Source organism: Rutilus rutilus (assembly GCF_951802725.1).
Source record: "Rutilus rutilus genome assembly, chromosome: 12".
Taxonomy (NCBI): Eukaryota; Metazoa; Chordata; class Actinopteri; order Cypriniformes; family Leuciscidae; genus Rutilus; species Rutilus rutilus.
The window spans coordinates 4940434-4957045 of record NC_140217.1 but is presented as its reverse complement, the minus strand read 5'-3'; the positions used below and the strand labels follow the sequence as shown (position 1 = coordinate 4957045).

The following is a 16612-nucleotide window of genomic DNA, read 5'->3' as shown; positions in this document are numbered from 1 at the left end:
AAAGAGACAGACTTACGGTAGAAGAAGGGCACAAACTCTACAGTGAGCGGTGCAGCTTTATATTTCTGTCTGCTTCTTTCCACAGTACTGAGCTGCTGTCTGCAAGAGCGAGCAAACAAACACAAACCAGATAAACAGACCCATTACTCACACTTCACTTGGTGTCAATGTCATTTCACACGATTATGAATCATGCCATAGAGCAAAGATTCCCAAACATGTTTTGTCAGACGAACCCCTTTGATCTAAAACATTTACTTACAGTCCATCCTGAGATTTTAAGGTAATATTGCAATAATTTTACAACACATTTGATTTGAATGTTTACAGTTCTCTGATGAACCAGATAATGGTCAGATAATGGTCACATGACATGCGGGAAAACAAATAAAACATTTCAAAAGCGCTCATAAATGCAAAAGTGTATTATAGATTAAGTTGGATTATTTTAATATTTTAATAATATAAATATTGATTGTTTTAATCATAATATACTAATTTAAATAATTAATTATAAAACATTATGACAGATATAAAATGTTAGATAACATAAATTAATTCAATACAGATGCAATATTTTGTTACTTTAAGTGGCAAGTGTGCCACAAGTCCAGGTTAATTTCTCTTGCCATGTCACTTGCCCTCAAATAACCTTTAAAACACACACACACACACACACACACAGAGTGGAAGGAGAAAAGCTCTTCACAGAACTTGCAGAACCAGACTAGACTACATGTGTTTATTGGTCAAACACAGCTGTGTTTTTCACTTTATATGCGTTTGCCTCATTCGACGGTTTGTATCTGCGTGGGTCATATTACTGAATAACAGGGAACTACCTCTGAGTGTTTTGGGTTAGCAACATATACACCATGACTTGTAACACACCTGTAACACACACATTATTGTAGTGTTGGATAACTGAAGCAACAACATTTACAAAGCATTTTACTGCAGACCATGTAATGTATTTGGTGAAATTAAGTTATTTCAGAGGTGAAAAGTTAAAACATTTTGATAAAAGATTACAAATGCAAACTTTTTTTTCTTTAAAATAACATGCACTGACAAATCATTCACAAAAGGACCAGGAATGTATATTAAGAATAAGTAAATGATTTACTTATTCAGAGAAGGATTTTCATTTAACGTTGACTCAACACAGCTATTTGACACATTCCAGCTCTCCAAACAACACCGGTTTATTCTACAGATTAGCAGCCTAATAATGCCCTATTCAGTGTATGAGGAAACTTCTGGATTAGTGCATGCTTGCACAAAGGGATTAACCATTGAGGCACTGGCATTGGTTGCATATCTCACCCGTGAATGTGATGCCTCCAGTTGTGATAAGGATCATACAGACTCTCACAGAAGGACAAAGCGTGACGGACAAACTCCTCGGCTTGTGTCTGATCAGCCAGCTCCTTCTCTTTCGTCTTACTCTTCAGCTAAATACAGAGACAGAATTGTTGATTTACTTTATTACTGAGGAAGAGGAAGAAGAGAAGAAAAGAAAGATGAAAGACAAAGAGGAAATTAGAGAAAAAAGCCAAATGAAAAGGAAAGGAAGAGATAGCTGAAAACAGGTAAAGGAAGAGGGGAGAAAAGTAAGAAAAAATTAAAAGAAGAGAACAGGAAAAGGGCAAAAAAAAAAGAGTCGAGGAAAGTGAAGAGGAAACAGAAAGAACAAATAAAGAAGAAATGAGGAAGATAAATAAGGAAGATAAAAGAAAATGGTAAAGGGAATAAAGAGAGAAGAAGGAAGAAGAAAAGGCAGACGAGAAGAGGAGAAATGAGAGAAAACAAAAGAGGAAAATAAAAAGGAAAAGAAAAGAAAAGAAAAGAAAAGAAAAGAAAAGAAAAGAAAAGAAAAGAAAAGAAAAGAAATACGAACAGGAAACAGAATGGGAGAGAAATGTAAGAGAAAATGAAAAGAGGAGGACAGGAAAAGGGCAAAAAATAGTAGAGGAAAGGGAAGAGGAAACAGAATGGCAAAAAAAGAAGAAATAAGGAAAGAAATGAGGAAAAGGAAAGGGGAGAAAAGGGAAAAGATAGGAAAAGGATGACAAAACAGGAGAGGAAAGGGAATAGGAAATTACATGAAAGGGAAGGAAAAGAGAAGAGGAAAAGGAAATGGAAAGGAAATGGAAAGGAAAGGAAAAAAGGAAGAAAAAAGCAAGGAAAAAGAAAAGAAAGAGGAAGTGGGAGAGGAAGAGGTAAACACATAGAACAGTTTGACCACCATCAAATAATGGTCTCAGTAGAGCCCCTTTCACACACAGTGCGTTGATCCCGGGAAATTGCCGTAAAATTGCTAGAGTGTCTTCTGTGTGAACGCAAAGGCGTGTTACATGTCACATCCTGACGTCAAGTGTCTTTACGGGATCTTTACGGGATGTGTGTGAACGCACTCACAGATTCCGGAAAATCACTGGCAGTGTGAATGAACCAAAATCAAATGACAGATTATCCGCGCATTTTCCGGAATCTCTGTGTGAAAGGGGCTAAAAAAAAAAAAAATGGAAGAATGTTAAACAGAAAGCTTGGTATAGAGGGAGTGTCAGACCTGTTGGATATAAAGCGTCGTCATGGTGATGATGTGGTTTATGTAGGAACAGGAGCCGATCTCTTCCACATTTGACAGGTTCCTGTCAAACAGATCACACAGCTGTCAGTGAGGAGAAACTCTGTGTGTGTGTGTGTGTGTGTGTGTGTGTGTGTGTGTGTGTGTGTGTGTGTGTGTGTGTGTGTGTGTGTGTGTGTGTGTGTGTGTGTGTGTGTGTTTGAAGCTGTATTGGATAGACCGCTGTATGACAGGACCATTAGTTCTAGCTGTCAGAGAGATTCCTCTGCCACCCCATGATCATGATCATACATCACACACTGACTGCTCTCTGTGTGTGTGTGTGTGTGTGTGTGTGTGTGTGTGTGTGTGTGTGTGTGTGTGTGTGTGTGTGTGTGTGTGTGTGTGTGTGTGTGTGTGTGTGTGTGTGTGTGTGTGTGTTACAGAGTGGACGTGCATGTTGAATGTTTACTGAAGAAGAGAAATTTGCCCCAGGAGCCACACTATCTTTCACTATGTTTGGGGTCGGTAAGATTGCTTAATGTTTTTGAAAGAAGTCTCTTCTGATCACCAAGGCTGCATTTATTGGTCAAAAATACAGTAAAAACAATAAAATTGTGAAATATTATTACAATTTTAAATACCTGTTTTCTATTTGAATATATTGTAAAATGTATTTTATTCCTGTGATCAAAGCTGCATTTTCAGCATCATTACTCCAGTCTTCAGTGTCACATGATCCTTCAGAAATCATTCTAATATGATGATTTGCTGCTCAAGAAACATTTCTGATTATTATCAATGTTAAAAACAGCTGTGCAGCTTCATATTTTTGTGGAAACCGTGATACATTCTATGTCTTTGCTAAATTGGAAGTTCAAAAGAACAGCATTTCTTTGAAATAGAAATTTAGTAAGAATTTCTGATTATTATCAATGTTGAAAACGGTTGTGCTGCTTAATATTTTTGTGGAAACTGACACTATTTTTCATTGATGAAGAGAAAGTTCAAAAGAACAGCATTTATTTGAAACAGAAATATTTTATAACACTATAAATGACTTTGCAGACACTTGCTGAATAATAGTTTTCTTTTTTTTTAAGTCTATGGGATGTCCTTAAGAATGTGTGTGTGTGTGTGTGTGTGCAAATGAGCAGCAGCTGCCATTCGAGCAATCGCACTGTCAGACTCTGAAAAGTCTGGAGATGTCGCTGAAAGTGGAAACCACACATGAACCTTCAGCAGCAGGTGCTCGGAGAACTCATGAAACATTCAGCAGGACCACGAGTGTCCAGTTTCTGTTTCACTGAGATTCAAAGCACTTCGTATTTTCATAAGAGACTGTTAAAATGACTTTAGTTAGTTTGCCTTTCTAACCAAAATAGCGATCCGTTTCTGTATTAGTTTTTTCTTCGTCACCCAGTTCCCTCCCATCAGGCCACTGGTGTGAGTCTCAGAGTCTGACCTGCAGATGACGATGAGGAACTTGAGGAGCAGGAGGGCTAAGGTCTGCTGTTCGGGCTCCAGTCCCTCGGACGCTTTCTGCACACACTGGAGCAGCTGCAGACGCAACACCTGCAGGATGTTATCAGGGAGCAGCGTCATGACGGGGGGCGTCTCCTCCAACCTGCAGAACCAGTAGAAATGCACAACCATTATTAAATGCTCCATATGTTTTTAGTGTGATGCTTAAGGCCCTGTTTACAGCTGCTATTAAAGGGATACTTCACCGATTAGCATTAAGCTTTGTATCAGTAGAAACCCGGTAGTATTTTCGAATGACCGTGCTTCCCTCCCTCATGTCCCCGCGAGACGAGAGATTTCTGTATTGTGTGTCTGGAAAAAACCCTCAGATGACGCAAAAATCGTCATTGATCGTCATCGGAGGCTTTTTTGTCCAGAGGCGAGAGACTACAGCCAGTAGAAGGAGCTCGTTCCGCATGTGTTCAACCCGCCCATAGGGGGATCTCATGATAAAACGCCGTCTTTTCAATTTCGAGTCAACTAGTAGCGTAGTTGCATCATTTCTTCTGATACTGCCCTCTGTAACCGGTAGACGTGGCTTGGGAGTGTCCTCGTAGGGCAGCGAAGCAAGTGCATTCTGGGAGTCGTTGTCTTTCATCCACATGAGCCAAAAATACATTTTCTGGCTTTTCTCAGTCTAGAAGGCTCCAACTTCTAAAATAATTTCACATTTCTACTACATAAATGACCCAATTTAAATACACATTCATCTCTCCAGCGGTGAAATATCCCTTTAAGATGCGTTTTGGTTGATCGGATCACAAGTGGAGACGCTAAATACAGGTGTAAACGGGGTCTAAAACGTTTTGAGCTTGTCCACTTTCAAGGGAGTTGAAAACACATTCGCCCGGATTGCTTTCATAGTGTAAACGCTCATGTGGTCGAGTGTATTCAAACAGCCACAAAAGACCATCTACTCTCCGTCTACTGAACTAATGCGTAAACATTATGGGAAGAGCTCTAGACAGACGGGATTTAAACTTTGTCGGCTGGAGACCCAAGTTTGGCTTGAAGATGAAAAATGTACCAAGCACAATGTTCTCTCCCCATTCCTGATTTCTAACACACACTCGAAACGAAAGCTGATGCTCTCTGTATGTTTTTCCGTCGTCTCCGGTCACGTTCATAAGTAAATGGTGTGATCCATTAGATCGAAAGATCTGAAAAAGACGGCATACATTTACCCGCCCATAGACCCTCCCCTTGAAGAAATCAGGACAGAAGTGGCTGAAAGTGAACAAAAGATACGGATTAAAACACCAGGTGTAAACAGGAATGTCTCTCCCTCGTCTACTTGTGATCCGATCGACCAAAATGCATCTTAATACCAGGAGTAAACAGGCCTTTGTGTCATTTTGTGATGCTTGACTTCACTGAAAAAAATGGTAACACAATACAATAAGGATCTATTCGTTAATGTTAATTAATGCATTAATTAACATTAACGAACTATGAGCAATATATATGATACAGTATATATTAATCTTTGTTAATGTTAGTTAATAAAAATTTAATTGTTCATTGTTAGTTCATGTCCATTAAATAATACTAATTTAAGTTGAATATTGCATTGGTAAATGTTATTCACTAAGATGAATAAATGATTTACAAAGTATTTTTCATTACATCTTAACTAATGCAGTTAACTAATGTTAACAAATCTTACTGTAAAGTGTTACCAAAAAAGTTGAAAATTTTCACTCTTTTCACAAATTTCACAATTAAATGCAAAGAAACAGCAAGTAACACATTGAATTAAACGTGAAATTTTGAAAAAAGACTGAAGTATTATTTTCTTGTAAAACATGGTCTAATAATCTGTTTAATGTACAACTTTGATAAACAATTTTTTACAGTGTAGCTGCATGGAAAATGAAGACCAGCACATTGGTTTTGAATGAGCAATTGATGACAGAACAGTAATTTTTGAGCGGACTACTTCTTTATAGCACCTCTGGGATTTGTAATTCTGCAATCGTGACTGTAAAGGCAAGTACTGCACTATACGAGTGTGTTCTTCCAGCAGAGAGAGAGAGAACTGTACAGTAATGAAGCAGATCTGTGCGAGAGCAGCACAGCTGAAGGAGAGAGAGCGCTGAGACAAATAAACCCATCACAATCCAAAGTCTCTCTCTCAGTCTGTCGGTTCCTGGCTCTCCTCTCGCTCTGCATTACGTAATGTCATCTGACAGCATAAGCACTTCATGATCACATGACCACAGCTGGGAGAGCCAGAGTGATTTTCTCATGCCACACAATCTGCACTACCGCCACATAAATCCTTCAACACTCTCCCTCTTTCTCTCTCTCCTTCTGTCCTTCTGTAAATCTCTTATCCCCCCCCCACCCTTTATCTAGTTCCCCGCTCGTATTTTTTCCATGCATTCATGTGCACACTAACACACACACACAAAGACTGGGCCGGCTGAATTCTCAGTATTGCCTCTCACTTGCATCAGAACATGACCATGATGGCAGGGCGTCTGTTAAAGGCACACTATGCAAGATTTGTACCTTAATATAACAGCTTCAAAATCATTTCGATGGTAAACGAACTCGTAGTAGGGTGAATCATCCCAATAGCAAAGCGGGGGGGGGGGGTTTGCAAGTTTGAGAGGTGGCGTCCCGACAAATCTCGCGAGAATCACGACTTGCTTTACGGCACGACATCACACACATCAACAACATATGAAGCAGTCTCTATGGAAGACACTAGCACGCATTTCAGACGTGAATCATGGCAGAGTCGACGAAGAAAACGCGGTCGGAAGAGTGCAGAGACGGCTCTGCGTGAGTGGTATTTACGACAGTAACGTTAAATACAAGTACTCCACAGCGACTCTGTTTGACAAAAACGGAAACTGCATAGTGTGCCTTTAACTATGGGTCATTATCCACAGACACGCATGGCTACAGCCGCCATATTAGGCGTTATGATTTCTCTCATTTATATATGTACCAGAGGACCATCTCTGCCATATACAGTCTCTGCTTCTGCACAGTTTCAGGAAAATCCAAGTGATTCAGGATGCAAAACTACACAGTAATCAGTGGACTGCCTGAATAAGGTGGACCAGACTTGATGCAAACAATCAAAAATCTGGACATGCAAGACTCTGGCCCTTATTTTAGCCTAGAAAAAGCTGACAATTGGTGACAAGGACCTGTGAACTAAAGCGTAAACCCTTTCCTGATCTGTCTTCATGAGGTTTAAGTGCCTCAGACTGATGGATGAACGTAGCTGGACTGCAGTAAAGTCTACCTGGTTGGCGGTTTCTCGAAATCCACATCCATGCATCTCTCATAGGAGCCGATGAAGATCTCCAACCAGAGTTTCAGGTAGTCCGGGTCCTTCTACAGGTTTCAGAAAACAACAGAGAGAGAAATTTTTAAAGAATTATTCATTGAAATACAATACATTTATTAATTTGGCAGATGTAACTTTTATCCAAAGTTATTTGCATTGTATTCAGGTATAGCCTACATTTTATAAGTTCATTGCATTCCCTGGGAATCAAACCCTTGACCTTGACGTTGACGTTGACGCTGACTTACAGGAATGCATTTAGTTATCAACAGTTATCTAAGGTGTGTCCAAATGTTTGAGGTTAGTAGGTGGATTATATCAGGTGTAACACAAGATACCTGACGGATAACAAACTGGCCTGACCACATTTCTACCTGGAACACATTCCTACATTCCAGAAAACAAGAGTAGTTTGACCAAGAACAACGCTCCTTAGAAATGTCCACATACAAACCTGTTCACCCCGTTCAGAATTAAATCTCGATCAACAGCCGACGGCAATCTAATGAATTTATGAAACACGTCACGCTCTAATTGATGTGGCTGGAGTGTATCACGACTCAATGTGGCTGTTTGTGAGGTCAATGCTTCAGCTGTGTTACACTCAGACATCCAGAACAGGAAATCATGCTCAAAAATTCCTCTCGGTGAGATCATCAGAACAGCTATGCAAGTCCATGCCAAAAAACAACTCGCAATAGCTGACCAATAAGACACATGAACAACACAGCAGAAAAAAGTCAGTTTTTGACTTTTCAAAACACAAAAAAGTGAGAATATGAGAAAAGGAAGAATATGTGCATTATAGTCATTTGGGATCCAGAGGCAAGACACAGATGTCTGGATGTGACCAAAGGTGCACACACCCTGTTTATTTAGAGCTCACGCCACAGAACGGACACTGCCTCGCTCCTGATGCCCTCTCCAGCTGAAGGGTGTGGGGCGATTCAGTCACATTCTCCTACTCATGCATGTCAAGTTCCCAATTAAAGGGCTTTTTCTTCCTAAAGCACTAAACGTTAACTCGAAGTAGACTTTTAAGCTGTATTGCACGCCCCTGGGGGAAAGTATTTTGTTGTAACTTGCACATCTGAATGAGTCCTGCATTATAATATTGTTACTTGATTTGTTTGATCTTGTAAAATCAGTGTAGATTACAGTTTAAAGCCGGCAAGAAACAGAAGTTGCGAATAATAATCTTTTCTTCCCTATTGTGACGTATATCCGAGTGAACGGCTTCTTACAAGAACAAATGCTTGATTTTGTCCGTGGGGAATTGACTGGACGGCTGTGGTTTGCTATTGGTCGATCTCATGAGAGTGACAGGTTGTCCCGCCCTCATTGTCAGAGAAAAGAAAAGAGATAATGCTTTTCGCAATTATTTTGATTATGAAGGCACATGAATAAAAAATAAATAATGATGTGCATGGATAAATCTCTTATTATAAACAATGCACTATTCCATAAAAGAATAAGAATTGTCAAATTGATTTCATGATGACTTTAATAACTGTAATTTCGGCATCTGATAAATGACTACTTAGTACTAACAGTCTCATCCCTAAGGCTTCTTTCAGAAATGGTTATGTATTCATAGACTCTGGCAAAGAGACTGGGCAATCCAAACCCTCACTAATGCCAGGCATATGACCTACAGCCACAACACTGAGCTCACTCTAATCACATGGGCTAGACATCCTGTCCATTCGACATGCCATCATAATTTGACTTCTAATATGCAGGATAGTCTCTCTCCTGTCTGTTATCCTCTCTTTCAAGAAATGACATGCTCAAGCTTGAGATGTTGTATATTTCCACAGAAAATATTGCTGCCTCACCCCTCAATTTGTAAAAACATGCATTTACAAGCCTAGCAAACAACTAGGCAAAGGTTTAAACCTCTCAAACCTGACTCACTGTCTACAGGCAGAAGCCTTCTAAAGGCATTGTTGTGTTAGCATGGTTGCTAAGCTAACAAGCAGATACTCAGAGTGCAGCAGGAATAAGTGCAAAGTAATGAGTTCGGGTTCCATCATCAATTAGTTTTTTATTTTTATAGTTTTATGGTATTAAATGTCTGAAATATGGTTTGTGGTTATCATGGTTTTTCATGTTTTACCCTACAACGTTAAATACATTCAGCAATACTTTTCGTGAAGCTTTTACTTGCCTTAAAAAAGTGGGTGCTATTGCTAATGCTAACAAGTGGCTAAATGGGACTACAGAGGTTGTCTGGAAACTGAAACCTCATCAGGCAAACAGTTAAACTCATCTAATTGCTAGTCCACTTTTACAGCCTCGTTTGGTTTATAATTGCACTCTTGCTAATTATTTTCACTCCTTCCAAACTTTCCAACATGCATTTTAAATAAAAACCGAAAGAGTTTTCGTAAGCTTACGGTGACATTGACATCGTGCAAGTGCTGTGCAGTTCGTTTATAGCCGAACATGTATATTCAGGCTTCAAAAAAATCCTAAAAGTTGTGTTCATTTGTGAAGTTTATCTTGGTTACAGAGAAATTTGTTGGTTACAGAGCAGATGGAAAAATCCTATTTTGTTTTTGTCAAGGGAACCATGGGATGATGCTCTTCAAATTATGGGCTGGCCCACAAAATGACATCATCCCTGCCAAACTCTAACTCTACACTTAATATAAAAATATATATATATTCCTTTTATTATAATATAAAATTGTATCTTGTTACTGATCTGGTTACATTGTATTCTGGGGTCGGTTTCTCCATGAAGGATGCATATTGCCTTGCACAATTATGATGCTTACTGCTAACAGCCAGTTATGTCGGGGATGTGCTAATATGATGCCTTAAAATGCTGTCTAGGTGGGCAGCTCAATTCAGGTTTTGGAACAAAGCGACTACTTCATATAACACCTACACATCAACCTCAATGCTTTAGCATGAGACCTAAGCGATATCCATTGCAAAATTAGGCCATATCCTTCAACTCATGCCCTCACCAGCTAAAAAAAAAAAAGGTAAATTCACAGGAAGTAAATTGATAATAATGCATGCATAACTTGCTTAAAATGCATAAGAACGTTTTTTAAACCCTAAAAGATGAGAAATTATTTTCTGAAGCAATTCTTTTAAATCCTATCTGACTTGAGGTCACTTGAACAGACATATCCACGTTTCTTCTTTCTCATCTAATATCTTACATGTTCATTTCAGTAGTCAAATAATCTTTCACAACAGGAACTCGAGTTCCTGTGAGGATCGTATAGGGATTGTTACCATGGTGAGGAAAGAGGGTATTTTGAGTGAGACGGCACAGCATTTTCCAGTCTCTCTCTCTCTCTCTCTCTCTCTCTCTCTCTAACACGGTTTCCTCTTTCTCACCCCACTATCTCGGTTTTCTTACTTTTCTCTCACGCTTAATTTTGTATTCCGCTGTCCTTATCTCCTCTCCCTCTCTCTTGCTATGTGTGTGTGTATTGCCCTATGAACCTGCAAACCAGATGAGATGGCGAAAGGATAACAAGGCAAAATAAACCAGCCAAGTTGATTTACAGCATGGAGCTCATGATCAACATGCGGATTCACTTCATCAACACCTGCTTTATGAGCAACGGCACAGGTGTGTAGAAGTTCTGACCTGATCTCAGAGAGGTTATGGTCAACAACTGGGAAAGAGTTGGAAGAGAATCATAATTGTGCCTCTTTAAATAGGACTAATGGGTGAGTACTGTACGAGTGTGTACGTGTATAAATAGCGCACTGCCCTGTAAAAGCCGTTTATAGCCATCACTGAAGGACAAGCCCTGATAATCACAGGTCTTAAATGGGTCAAAGGTCAGCACACAAGTAGCTCCGTCCCATTCACAAGACAACTGCTGCTGTCACACTGTGTGTTCAGTGACTCTATGCAGTCTATCATTATCTCAGAGGGTGTGTGTGCGTGTGTGTGTACGGGATCACGACTGTAACCAGGAAACACAAAGACCAGCTTCTATTAAACTGCTCGAGTAAACAGACCACATGAAAAGAGCGTGCTTTCATCATGCATGCTTCATTCAGTTTCAGTCCGTCCGGTTCTTCCTTCAATCGTTTTCAACTCTGTCTCATTCACTCATCGACATTTGTCCATCTGGCGTTCTTGTCATTCAGGCAGACAGCAAAGAGGCTAAATCACACGAAACCACCAACTCTGACCATGGAGACTAACCCAATTTGGACAATAATTGTTTTTATGGGGTTGTAATGCCATTTTATTATTTACATGCGCATTGTGCAAGCTGCCAATTTTATTACTGTCTGAACTGGAAACATCAGTGTTTTTCTTCTCCCTCAACCCAAGAGAAAATAACCTGATCCATATGACCTGCTGGTTTCTAATTTAATCCCTGTCTGATTCTCCAGTACATGTTCGTTTTCTTCAGTACTGGGTGAGATTATTGATTTCCTCTGTGTCTTATATATGTTCTCCATGTTTTGTGAAGAGATGAAACAGCACATATAGAGGCTGAGCAGGTTCCCAGAATGCACAGCAAAAGCCGCTGTATTAATGTCTTTCGACACGCATAAATGTAAATCTGACAGACATATAAAAGTTATGATTAGGCTGCATTAGCGTGCTTAAGAGGAAATGTCACTTCACGCTGCGTTCTGAAGACCACAGGCTGGTTAATGCATGAGAGCAGAAACCATAAACAAAAGCAAAGGTCATTTCTGCAGCAAACAAAACATCACTGGACTTGTGACTATCAGCTCATGAGGGAAATCATGTTAAGGACGAGCTGGCGGGTTGAACATCTCATCGTGAGAGAATATTTGAGTAAAAACTGAAACAAAACTGTTGTACACAGAATATTATGGCAGCTTGTGTCAAATAACCAAATAAATAAATAAATAATTGCAACTCTATCCCACAATTCCGAGTTTATATCGCATATTACGAGAAATAAAGTCAGAACTGCGACTTTACATATCTTGCAATTCTGACTTTTTTTCTAAGAATTGTGAGGTTCTTTTTTTTGTTTCGGCGTTCGTCAATACATCATGCGTCGGGTCAGAGGTCACTCGTCATGCGTCGGGTCAGAGGTCACTCTTCCGCCGGAACTAGACTTGCGTACGGCCGTTACCAGAAGCCAATCATTGTAGTTTATAAAGTTATTAATATGGATATTTTTCTAACAAAAACACATGGCTTTGCTTCAGAAGGCCTTTATTAACCCCCTGGAGTCGTATGGATTACTTTTATGATGGATGGATGCGCTTATTTGCCTTCAAAAACTCAGCTACCATTCTAAAGCTTGGAAGAGCCAGGATATTTTTTTAAATATAACTCTGATTGTGTTTGGCTGAGAGAAGAAAGTCATATTCACCTAGGATGGCTTGTGGGTGTGCAAATTATGGAATATTTTTCATTTTTGGGTGAACTAACCCTTTAAGCCTTAGGGACGAGTGTCGCAAATTAGTCTTCGCTACAATCATACTTCCATTGGATGGCTGTTGTTTCAGTTTTATCTATGTACATTGTTTCTGTCAATATTGTTGTGACTACACGTGTCCTTATGTGATTGTAATGTGTGTGCGGGTGTGTAAATGTATTGTAATGTACAAATGTAAAGCGACCTTGAGCTACGGAAACGCGCTATATAACTAAAACTACTTCTTCTGTCCCTATTCAAATAAGCCATAAATAAAAATAAATAAATAATTTAAAACCTGATTGATAAGTGAAACGTGCACATGGCTTATTCCAGCTTTTTTTATCCCTTTTAGACCTAAATCACACGCCCGCTGCCACAACCGAAGGCTAATGTTCAGATTTGATGTGACAGGTCATCTGGATAAGTCCTGAGTCCCTGTGGACAGCAGCGGCTCGGAGGGGCTCAGGGTCTAATCACTGTATTACGCTGACATGACAGACCCACAAGACACTGCTGACAACAGCAGACACTCCTGAGGAAGCAAAATATCCTCTCTGGTGGAAACGATAACGCTCTGGAAAATGTGTTATTATTGCATTTGTTTTGGATCATCATTACGGTGTTAAATGTCCTGTAAAGCGACCTAACGTTGTCCAACAGTCTCGATAACAACAATGATCTGACAATACGAGCGGGGCGCTAACAGTTAAACAACTCGTAACACAAAACACAAAGACAAGGGGGAAGTGTGCTATTGTGTTTAACTTCTCGCCAAAGATCAGTCTGCAGCTAAACAGTGATGATATTGTTACAACTAAAATGATAAAAAATATTTAATTAAAATAAAGCTGAAATAAAGTAAAATATAAATAATAGATGAAACACTTAAAAGAAAAGAAAATCTTGGCTTAGTAAATAATTGAATTAATTAAGTCCAAGTTGGAGTACTAAAACTACTTAAACTGAAATAAAGTTAGAAATATTAAATAAAATAAAAACTAATACAACATGAAAACTGAATAAATAAATAAAAATTATATAATAATATATGAATAATAGTAAAATAACACTGACGCGATATTGCAAAAACAATCTCAAGGGTGAAAAAGTAGATGACGTTAGGCACAAATTTTCTTTACAAAGTGACATCGCCAACTACTGGCCTGGCATGAATAATACAGCGGTTTTAGTCGTTTTCAGTGTGAACGGGGATCGTTTTGACAACATTGTGGCCTCTACGCAAAAAGACGCAAAGGAAAACCTTTTCCATTTATAGAACAGCGTTGTCATGTACCCTAAGAGGTCTTGGTGACACAATTTCAGAGGACGTCCAAATGATCTAGTCTAGTAATTTTCTAAGTAGATATAAGGACCTTTAAAGCTAAAATGTGTAGTTTCTGAACCACTAACAAAAATGGAATTGCAAAAAGAATGTTTTAAAACAGATTGCCTGAACACTGCCATTGGTTAGTCCAACAATTAGCCCCGCCCCCAAACTCACAGCATTGGTTGAGCCAATGTTGCACAAACAAACAACGTCACTTTTAGGGGAAACTGCCATATTAAAGGTTTGCATATAGTTCAACTGGGATCAGAGAAAGTATTATATATAGTGCTAAACAACATATTTTCTCTTCAACCCAAGAGAAATGCATCTGGGGTCAACGAGGAAGAATAACCAGAACATAATCCGACACTATGCACTGAATTATTGTGAGTTAAATCTGATTACATGACATCACAGAGGGAGTTGGTCGAATCTCCATCACCTGAGGTCAATGGATCTCTCCAGAGGGCATTCAGATGTCATGACAAGCGTTCACACACTGTATAGGACACAGTGTACCAGCCACATGCACTGCGCAAGAAATAAATAAATAAAACCGCACTCCTTCTTATGTGCAAAGGGATTATTTGGTCATGCTTAGTCATGCAATGTGCATTTGCATGAGAAAAGAAATGCATTAACCATGTGAAAGTGCATCCACTGCAAGCTGTTTACCTTATTGCAGTACAGCATCCAAACCTCATACAGTCTCTCGGTCGATGCCATTCTGCACTGCAAGCTGTGAGCATGTAGGCAGAAACCTTCCTGATGATAACGTGATCAATATTCCCGAGTCCTCATGGTGTTAACATCCTGGCGGAAGGAGTTTGCCCAAAAACCACATTCGCTCGTGGATCACAAATCCCACCAATGGGTGAATAGTAGTCTGTGTTAATCCAGGGTGACAGATCGTGTCATTTCCTCTGTGCACGGTTAAATCTCATCCATCATGTGAACGATACGAATCCCAGATGGCTTGGACTTGTGCGTTTCCGGCACTTTTCCACCAGCAGCTTTCTGATATTCCCAAAAAATTCCTCTGCTCTTCCAAGCCCTGTCGACAAATAGAGCACACGTTAAAAACAAGATGCTGCATGAATGCATTGCAATTCCCAAAAGCACATTTGCATGCCACGGATAACAGTAAATTTGCAATGCATGACTCTGAGAGAAGGAAAAGAAATCCCAAAATAAACAGAGACCCATGACATCATCTCAAGCCAACTCAACATGTTCACAGAGCCAACATTATATTCCTGACTTTGAAAGAGCAAGTCATGGAAACTATATTTTAACTCCAGCATTGACCATATCAGATCATATTATAATGTGTACAGTTATTATTCATATATGCTCAAAAATGTGCAAATAGTAAAAGAGTTGATCTAGAACTCTAGGTGTTGTTATTGTATTCTATAGATACTAGACAAAAATACTCTAGACTCTACATTTAGACTCTTTGAGGGTGTCAAAACATGCAAAACTTGTGCAATTCTGTAAAGATATGACCAACGGCATATTTCTTGACTTAGATTTAGATATAACACTTATGAAACCCCCCAGTAATGGCAAGAATTGTCATTTTATAAACAATAGATCATAATAACAAATGACAACGGCATATACAAGACTAATAAGATCCTCGCATTAATACATCAGTTTCCTAAGAGTCTGAAACTCACCTGCCTCAACAAAAGCAGCTCGTCGAAACTCCCGAGCCGAAGCTTGTGTTCTGGTTACGAATCCAGGAATGTTGCATGAACCGAAAGCGCCACTGACATTTAAACCCGGTCAGTCTAAACACCCCAAACTGGCTTTTGACTCATCTTGTAACCAGATCAGCCTGACAGCCCGGGTGCATTTGACGATATATCATTGCACTGGGTTGCGACGGTTCATTACAAAGCCACAGCACGGGCTCGGGAAGCTTGAAGGTGTGTGTGTGTGAGTGTGTGTGGGCACGCGCGCGCGCCTGTGTATGTTTTTCTTCGTAGATGTTTTACGACAGGCCGCACTCCTTTACGTTGCCTATGTGGAGCTCATGTGAGTCGCAAAGGCGTGGCTGAAACTCGCGTTCATTACGTAATCTAATTAATATTCATGATCACTATTTTATCTATTCGTCAGCTGATTAGTGATACTATGTTTTCAAATGTCAAATGTTACTGGCAAAATGTTAATAATAATAAAATAATAATAATAATAATTGTTCTTAAAAAAAAAAAAAAAGATTATAGTGATCACATGCCAACGTCAGAACGTTTTGCCCGTAGGCCAATAAAGTAGGCTCACTGCATAAATATGACCGTGCGTAATTAATATTACATAGCGTCACATTAATAACATGTTAAACATCAGCTATAACATTAGCATCAGGATAACATTCATATCAAATATATTAAAGAAAAGTATATTCACATACTTTTACCTGTCCTTCTAAGTTGAAGGCATCTTAGAAGGACAGGTAAAAGTATGTGAATATACTTTTCTTT

The 16612-nt window shown here is 39.3% G+C and overlaps 1 protein-coding gene across 7 annotated transcripts in view; it reads right to left on the bottom strand.

Moving 5' to 3' along the window:
- nbeal1 (neurobeachin-like 1) overlaps nt 1-16397 on the bottom strand; it is a 61792-nt gene extending 45395 nt beyond the window's left edge. For 6 of the 7 annotated variants that reach the window (XM_084424803.1, XM_084424804.1, XM_084424806.1 and 3 more), the window contains exons 1-7: nt 15803-16397; nt 14796-15174; nt 7356-7447; nt 4035-4196; nt 2573-2654; nt 1327-1454; nt 17-99 (exon numbers count right to left, since the gene is read on the bottom strand). In XM_084424803.1, coding sequence (XP_084280929.1) covers nt 17-99; nt 1327-1454; nt 2573-2654; nt 4035-4196; nt 7356-7447; nt 14796-14846 — 598 coding nt within the window. In that variant the 5' untranslated portion in view covers nt 14847-15174; nt 15803-16397. The remainder of the gene's footprint in view (nt 1-16; nt 100-1326; nt 1455-2572; nt 2655-4034; nt 4197-7355; nt 7448-14795; nt 15175-15802) is intronic. The other variant, XM_084424801.1, reaches the window with a different exon arrangement.
- Nucleotides 16398-16612: the final 215 nt, after the last annotated feature.